Source organism: Aquarana catesbeiana, linkage group LG01 (genome assembly GCF_042186555.1).
Source record: "Aquarana catesbeiana isolate 2022-GZ linkage group LG01, ASM4218655v1, whole genome shotgun sequence".
Lineage (NCBI taxonomy): Eukaryota > Metazoa > Chordata > Amphibia > Anura > Ranidae > Aquarana > Aquarana catesbeiana.
In genome coordinates, this window is record NC_133324.1 from 386650677 (window position 1) to 386660008 (window position 9332).

Below are 9332 nucleotides of genomic sequence, written 5' to 3' on the forward strand. Positions count from 1 at the left end.
TCACATCAGTCTTCACCAGTTTGCAACATCCCTTAATGTCCACAAAATCGGAAAAGGATGCAAACCTTTTCAGTTTTTTTTCTGCGGACATAAAGTGACTCAGATGCAAGCGGGTGTAAACGGACATACATTCATTTACATCTCCCCACTCAAAGGCATACATAGTGGTTTGGTCTATTGGTCTAAAAAAAAAAATGACAGATGGATCCAGATTGAACGCCTGTGTGAAAGGACCCTAGGATTATTGCTTGAGTAAATCACCAACGTGTGTTTCACATTCACATTTTTAAGCTCAAAAGCTGATAACTCTAAACATTGATCATTCTAAAACAGCAAATGCTTTAATCACTAGGCATTTGATTGCACTGATTATTTCTTTAAACACAAAAAACAACTACAACAACAGCTGCAACAGCCCAACTGCATGCTATTTAGCATGTACAGCTGTAGTTCAGGAACAGATTCTGGTAGTTGGTTGTTCCTGGAATATGAGCTGGAATTTGGATATGCTAAAGTTTTTATCCATTAGTGAACATGGGCCTCCCAGACTGCACAGGATCTTGTGGCTGACTCTTATAACAATATGGCACACAGAGCAGAGACACACAGGCTGATTGAGGTTATAATGAGGGATGCAACATGACTGGAATGCTGGAGGGAAGTTCTTGCTTCATAGAACACTTACATCATTAGTGGAACAAAAGGTGCTCTGGGGTTTGTATTGATTATTAAAAACATATTTCACTGAAATATGTAAGTGCGTTTCGAGTTATGTCCCAGAATCTCAGACAAAGAAAAGATTTCCTTATAAACACAATCAACTTTTATACACATGTGTCAACAGAGCAGCAGGGATGACACAGACACAATGTCCTGTAGGTGGACTTCATAAAGCTTTGCAAATGTATAGGAAGCATTTAGATGCAATTCAGCACAAACAAATGTAAATGAAGATGGACCTTAGCAAGCCACTGAAATGCTTTACCTCATATCACCACTGACTATATCAAGGGTAGTTCCTACAGTCTTTTTTACATCTGGGTAAGTATAGTAAAAAAAAAAGACTCAGGATCCAAAAATGATTACCTTTTAATCCCCTGCTGGAAAAAAACATTTGTGTTTTTTTTTTGTTTTAAAGTAAATGGCAATACATTGTTGATACAACATAAATTGCTACTTAGGCTGGGTTCACACTATTGCGAATTAGATGTGTTTTTCTCCGCATCCAATTCGCATGTCAAGAGAGTGTGACTGACTCTCTATGGAGTCGGTTCACACATCTCCAGAGCGGCTCTGGTGCGAATTGCACAGGAGTCCTGTGCATCTTCTGGTCCATTTCAGGTCCAAATTCAGCCCAAAATTCGGACTGAAATGGTGAATGGGAACACACCGCACCCCTGCTGTGAGCTGCTCGGTGCTGCAGTGTGAACCCAGCATAACACTCAAAATAATAGAAACACAAGTATGAACTGCAATAATAACTCTGGCTATGTGGAGTATTCACTGGATCTACTTTCTTTCCCTCTATCTCTCTTTATATAAACATGTGTATACAGTATATGCTTTGGGGGAGATTTACTAAATCTGGTGCGCACAGAATCTGGTACAGCTGTGCATAGTAACAAATCAGCTTTTAGGTTTTGTTGTTTAGCCTGGGTTCACACTATAGCGATGCAGGAACCAGAAAAATTCCAGTGCCGGTTCCTGCATCACATCTCTCCCGCAAGCAGTTTACACTGCCCTCTGTGAACCGCTGCGGGTGTCAATACAATGTTAATGACACCTCCAAATTGGTTCATAGATCGCAGTGCAAACTGTGGATTCGGACAGGAATTGGATCGCATGGGTTGTTTCCAGTGCGGGGAAAAAAAGTCCATCTGATTCCAGTGCGGGAAATAAAAGTCCCTGCACCTTTTTTGTGTGAATCCAATGCGAGTTCAGCCATACAACTAATTGGACAGACATCGCATGTGATCCGCACCAGCAATGCAGTGTGAATCACATGCGATGTCTGTGTTCGCATATGTGTGAACCCAGGCTTAAGTTTAATTGAACAAGCTGTAGTTAGAAAGTGATTGGTTACTATGCACAGTTGCACCAGATTCTGTGTGCACAAATGTTAATAAATATCCCCCAGTGTATAGTATTTGATATCACTCCCCATAAAAAAACATGCAGCAGTTATTTTGATAATAACATGACTGTCAGTGGATACATTAATGTACAATCCTTGCTGGCGCAACTATGCCAAATATTTATTTGCACTATTCAGGTACAGAGTAGTGTCAGATTTGCAGCCTATATGCAGCTTTCTGTGATTCTGGATTCAAATACAAGCTGCCAAATCACTCATTTTCCACTGCTGATTAATCACCGATGGAAGCAGGAACTAAACAATATAATTCATTTCTGCATTGATCTGGTTGGCTATACAGTACCATGATATTATTTTAAACCTCTAAAACAGTTTTGTATTTTCGTGGAAGAGTTTTAGGTGTCCTGCATGTTAACTATTTCTTTTTCTGAAGACTGTAGTACACTTTCACCCTTCCCCCTCGGTGGTACAACAGGCTGTTAGGCTTTGCATTTATCACAGAGGTATCAAAGTCCACACTGAATTCTCTCACTGCATGTACTGAGGTTAAGTAAATTTGCAGATGAGGTCTCTGTTCACCAAGGGATTCTCTTATTTGCTGGATGCTTTTTTACGCCACATATTTCTGAGCAGTATATAGATCACCAAGTGTGAATGAGCCTGGCTTTCAAGTGTTTACAATGAATAATCCCTAATTAGTTCAGTGTGAAGTGTGTAAGGGCTGGCTGTTGCCTGTGTTGCATTCATAAAACATGGAACCCCGCCACAAGTTTTAGAGGAGGAGGATGCCTGGGAGCATCAGGGTAGCGTCACCACCTGCAGCTTATCACAAGACAGAGCCTCAAATCCATTACACCAGCTTTCTAGGTCTGCTGCCCCCGATCCAAGTCCACAAGGTTTACTGTCACATTAGCGCCATTCAATCAAAGAACGCACCTCTGGAGGCAGAATGTGTGGACACTCATCAATATAATGTATGAATGCATTCTTTCACGGAAATGTCTAAACAAGAAGATTGCATTTAAATAGACCTGGTATTCAAGATTGAACAGACTAGACCTGGTGTTTTAAACAAGGACTCAATGACACATAGCTGATCACATATGTGGGATGAGGGTAAATCATTGATATAAAATAATGAAAATTCCTCTTCTGACAGATTTTGTTACTCAGATACTTGAAAGAGATATCAAAGAGTTGCTCAACCAGACTTGTTAACATCATAGAATAATGTAACCCAAAAGTTAATAGATTTAATACAATTAAAAGAAAATACGACCACACAGAGAGGTGTGTGAGGCAATGCTGGTATACCATCACCAACAGCTAAACATTTATCATGGTTTTGATCTATTATAACCTAAGAGGGAGCCCATATCTCCTGGTAACAACTGGTTCTTGACAATATGTACTGCATAATACATGACCGATGCTGTTCCAGGATAGATGACAAGTAGTCCTCTCAATCACAATTACCTTTTTCTTAAGGGACACAAAAGTAGATTGCATTCATGTATTACAATGCTGTCAAAGTGGACAGCTTGACGTCCCCCAGCTATGCTGGAACTACAAGTCCCAGAACAATTTACAGGAATGCTGGGACTCTTATGCAACATCAGCTACAAGTACAAACTGCAACATCATGAACAAGCAAAGATAATTGTTCCTGGGATATGTTTATAGCTGCTCTCTCTGGTAAACGATTCGTTTCTCAATAGGAACTCAATGGCTTATCTATAACCTGTGGATTTTGCAGCTAACTTGTGTGACATCTGTGCTTAAGTTCATAGTACAAGCAGTGATTAAGCCTCGGCACTACATACACAGTTTTCCTACTGGGTATCCTGATACATTAGTAAATACATTGTATCAGGATACCCAGTAAGAAAACTCTCCATGTTATTTAATACATACAGCTAAGCATAATAAATCTGATTTCATAAGTATGTGTGTATTGTGCTGCATGTGGACATCACAAAGACAGAGAGGTATATAGTTGAAAGGTGAAAAGTTAAAAGAAAACATGCTACAAAATAAACTATGACCCTGAATAGTGAAGAAGAGCATTACACATGAAAATAAAGCACTCTAACCCCTGGTTGGGGAGTCATTTACCGGTCCCATGTTGATGTATCCGTATTTGCTAGCTATCCTGTCGGCTTCTTGGGCATCCCCTGATATCCTCACAGCCCAGTGGTTGGTGTATGTGCGAGCCCAGCATGTAGGTAAAGGGATTCCCAGCAGCGCAGTCAGGAGGAAGGACACAGACCAGGCAAGCAGCAACTTAAAAGCCATGATATGCCCTGCTGTCCCCTAAAAGAAAGTCCCCTGCTCCTCAAAGCGGGGGCTCCAAGCTCAGGCAGGTGAAGAAGATACACGCCAGAACTGTTTAAATCCAAAATGAGCCAAGCATATACTAAGAAAGTTCCCAGTTGCTGAAAAAAAGGGACTTGTATAACCCTCTGCTTGTGATCTCACTTAGGGATTACCCTGCACTTTGACTCTAGTGTCTCCTGCTGCCAAGTGTTAATCTGGATGTCCTCTTTCTGCAGATCCTCCTCTTCAGTCCTGGGTCTTGTTTTGGGATACACTATGCCAGGGTTAGAGTGCTGACAATTCACAGTCCTCACACGGTCTTTTTACTTCCCGGTATCTTCCTCTTAGTCTCTCTTAGTATATGAATGTGGAGTGGGAGTGAAAAAAGCAGATCTCTCTTTCTCCCTCTCCCTCTCCCTCTCTGCATAAATGACTGCCCCCCTTCAGCTCTCCTCCCGTCCGAAAACCAACAGTACCCAGATGTAATAGAAAGGAGGAGGCTGCAAGCTTATTGTCCCTCCTACTCCTTCTAATATGCTATCCCCTCCTCCTGCTACTCACACACACACAGTGCAGACAGATGCCCTCACCTATCTAGCAGCTCAATGTGAGGTACAAGAGGAGACTGTGTGGGTGGCAACCTCAGAGGCTAAGGGTACCATCAACAACACAAACAATACAGGGGCTCCTAAAAGCTTTCAGCTACAAGAGATAACATGATTGCAAATCAGACACAGCTATGTATGAAGCCATTTTTTATGTTTGAGCTTCAAATTACAACAGAAAAATGAACATTTCATCAATTATCTCACCAATCAAAGATGCATTATCGCCTCATTCTTGTAAGCCATTCGAAATCCGTCATGTCCATAAAGTGCTTATATACTCACATTGATTGATATGTTTATATTATTTATTGGTAGTATTATCCCTGAATGCTGTGTTTTAAACATTTAGTGAAAGTGCTGTCTTCACACCTACTAAAAGGAAACAACAATCATACTTAAATGCAACTATTAATGAAAGGGTTATAGACATTTGATAGAAAAAAAAACAAAGATGGGTACATTAGTGTTAGGGAGAAGCACTTTTACCCTGGATGCAGCAGCACACATCTTTATAATGTGTGTATCACTCATATTATGTATGCTTGCATGCCAATCCCTCTAGCAACCATGGTAATTCTATTATGTTTCTATGTACATAGATGTGCATGCATTAGATTGTATGCAACTTAAGCTAAAGCATTTTTTTTTTGCAACTTGACTGACAGTAAACTGATGCAATTACTACAACGGGCAATTGCTGACACTTTAAACATGCACAGAATTCATCAGTAATGCTTTTAGGTTACACATATGAGCAAACTGAAATGTGTTCATATAATATATAAATACATCATATTATAAACCATGGAGATTTTTGCTGTTTCCTGAAAAGAAACAGGGGTGTCAGAACCAAGTTTCCTTTTCGGGCCAGTTAACACCACAGAAACACAGTCCGGATGCGTTCCAGATGGTTTTCTGCAATGCGCTTTTCATTTTGGTGCTTCCCAGGGCATTTTCTCCTCCCTCTTTTTTCTTCACCTTAAATAAGATCATGTGGGTTGCAGTGCGTTTTTGGTGTGTTTTACCGTGTTCCAGTACAGTTCAGTGCAAAAAAAAAAAAAATGCAGCATGTTCTACTTTTTTTAAGGAACTAGAATGCACAGGAACTGATCGCACTGGTGTGAACTCTGCCATTGAAAACCATATAACCTACTATCCATTTGTTTTTGATGCAGAAAAAAAAAACGTACTGAAGTGCATGTGGTGTGAACTGGCCCTTAAACCCATATGTGCTACATACATTTTCCAAGGTTTGTGAATGCTGACACCCGTTTTGTGGAAAGTTCCTTTATTAAAAATCCCCTTCTAGTATTCATTACGTGCTGGACAATGGAAGCAATTCATCTAAACAATACTTTCTGCATTTGACTTCACACCTTCAAGGCAGGATACAAGGATACAAGGTCTGATCATACTTTTCACCTTTTTGGGTACACACCAGTAGTTTTTTTTTTAAAACCCAGCAGGGCTAAAGGAAAAAAAAACAGACAGCTCAGGAGGAGCCGCTGTACTATCTGATGTTAGTACAGCGATCTCTCCTGCTGTTCTATTTTGTTCTGACACAGGGGCGGATCCAGAGTCTAGTCTCGGGAGGGGCACTGCCAGAAAATATATTTTTTTGGGGTACATCTATCGGGGAAATGGCTGGTGTTGGCGCTTCAATCATCACGGCACCATGGTTGTTATGGTGTCAGGATGATTGAAGCGCATTATTACTATTATTACATTGTTATAAAAAATTAAATAGTTTAACTCACCATAATGCAGAATCAGTGGGAGCCCCGAGTGTGTCACTTGCCACGTCACCTGTCCCCAGATGCAGATTGTCACTTGCCACGTCGCCTGCCACATGTTTCGGATTGTCACTTGCCACGTCGCCTGTCACCAGATGCAGATTGTCACTTGCCACATCGCCTGCCACGTTGCGGATTGTCACTTGCCATGTCACTTGCCACGTCGCCTGCCACATGTTGCGGATTTGTCACTTGCCACGTCACCTGTCACCAGATGCAGATTGTCACTTGCCACGTCGCCTGCCACATGTTGCAGATTGTCACTTGCCACGTCGCCTGTCACCAGATGCAGATTGTCACTTGCCACGTCGCCTGTCACCAGATGAAGATTGTCACTTGCCACGTCGCCTGCCACATGTTGCGGATTGTCACTTGCCACGTCGCCTGTCACCAGATGAAGATTGTCACTTGCCACGTCGCCTGCCACATGTTGCGGATTGTCACTTGCCACGTCGCCTGTCACCAGATGAAGATTGTCACTTGCCATATCGCCTGCCACATGTTGCGGATTGTCACTTGCCACGTCGCCTGTCACCAGATGATGTAATCTCTCTGCTGCCGCAGCTGCCTGCATGGTGAGGGGGAACTGCAGGGATGCAGGGCGGGCGCCGGGCGGTGAGAGATGATGTCATCTCTCTGCTCCCCCGCCCGCCGGCTCCCTGATTGGCCAGCAGCCCGCCCACAAACACATCGAGCGGCACATGTCAGCGGCGGCTCTCTCTCTCTCAACTATGGAGCCGCCCGGCGGCTCTCTCACTCACGGAGCCGCCCGGCGGCTCTCTCACTCACGGAGCCGCCCGGCGGCTCTTTCACTCACGGAGCCGCCCGGCGGCTCTCTCACTCACGGAGCCGCCCGGCGGCGGGCTCTGTCACAGTCACCCGCATTTCTCAGAGGGGGCAATTGCCCCGTTGCCCCCCCTGGATCCGCCCCTATTCTGACAGGGGGGTGGCCCCTAGCAGAACACTCCGGACAGTGGCTGACAGCGCTGATTGGCAGACCTTTTTCAGTCACACCCCTTGGACAGAAGTCGGCCCAACGGCTGGCTTCTGTTGGACTGACTCCAGTACACACAGGCCGAATGTCGCCTGACATTCGGCCCATGTGTACTAGGCTTCAGGCTGGCCATACATGGGGCGAATATCTTTCCTGCAACTGCTTGATTCCTGCTGATGCAGGAATCCCTCCTGCCAAGTCATTGTCTGTTTCTGGTGAGGGAAGGCAGCCATCCCCACTTGGAGAAGACAGTGACTATTGCTGGAGGCTATAGCAGCTGCTATTCATAATCGCAGGTAAAACCCATCATGCGGGTTGTACCCAAGTTGATCGATCAACTCGGTACATTCAGCCTGCCCATACATGGTTCTCGGTCGGTTCCTGATGAACTGACCAAGAGTCTAACTGTGTAATAGACAGTTTAAATCTTTAAAAACAATGTATGAGCAGGCTGAATCGACTCGACCAACTGGGATGCAAACAGCCTGTCGGATTTTACATGCGATTATTGCTAACTGCTATTATAGCTGCTAGCACTAATCACTGTGCTCTTCTGGTGGGGATTGTTTCCCCCCCTGCCGTGAGAATGGCTCCACAGGAGGGATTCCCCCATCAAAACTGACATCATTGGTTGGTTTAAATCTACCCCCCTGAAGCCCATTCTGATCATGCTCCAGAGGCTATTGAAAGGTAGTTAGGAAGCGATGCGACACCTCCTCTCTGCCTGTTTTAACCCCATTTTTGCTGACAAATGCACAGGGTTGCGAGGCATATGCATCGCATTTCAATTTATTGTGTAGCATTCAGTGGGCTTGCTACCTGCCAAACACTACAAGCCGTGTGAACTTTGCCACAGCTGTGAAGCTTTCTGGCCATGGCATATAAACACCCCCGTCCCATGCCTATTGCATCTTAAGGGGGCGGTTGACAAGTGGCAAAAATGCTTTTCAACAGCGTATTTTTGCCACTCCCCAACCACTAATGAAGCCTAAGGCTATCCAAAATAATCCCACTGGTAAACAGGTCCTCAAATCTCACATTCTTTCTTGTTTAAAGCTGAACTCTAGCAATGTACAATAAGTATGGCATACTTACATTAGTCCAGCATGGCACAAGTAAGTAATTATGCATATCTCTTGCCTGATGGATCGTGGGTAAGCTGGAAATTACTGTTGCAGAAGGTGTTACTACAGTGATAGCAACGATCTTCAAGGTCCTGCAAAAGATTCTATGCGAGCAGCTGACCCACTACACACTGAACACAAACGCCATTAAAAGAACGCCTTGTAATTTTTTTCAGTAAATAAAAGAAAAAAAATGAAAGAGGTGGTGAAAAAAAGCAAAGAAAAGCCCCAGGACCTCATGCAATAAAAAATGTAACATTTACTTTATAAATCAAGAATTGCAATTCACATTGGCTTGTACTGGTGCATATCAGACTGGCAGGGTGCAGTTCTGTGTAAACGCACTCGCCATAGACAGTGGGGTTGGAGGAGGATGTGGCAGCTGTTGAGAACAACACAGTG

At 43.5% G+C, this 9332-nt stretch overlaps 1 protein-coding gene across 3 annotated transcripts in view; it reads right to left on the reverse strand.

Moving 5' to 3' along the window:
• The window catches only part of PCSK5 (proprotein convertase subtilisin/kexin type 5), a 635867-nt gene extending 630943 nt beyond the window's left edge, over positions 1 to 4924 (reverse strand). Inside the window, exon 1 of one of the 3 annotated variants that reach the window (XM_073634106.1) lies at positions 4211 to 4924. In XM_073634106.1, coding sequence (XP_073490207.1) covers positions 4211 to 4390 — 180 coding nt within the window. In that variant the 5' untranslated portion in view covers positions 4391 to 4924. The remainder of the gene's footprint in view (positions 1 to 4210) is intronic. The other 2 variants (XM_073634125.1, XM_073634116.1) reach the window with 2 other exon arrangements.
• Positions 4925 to 9332: the final 4408 nt, after the last annotated feature.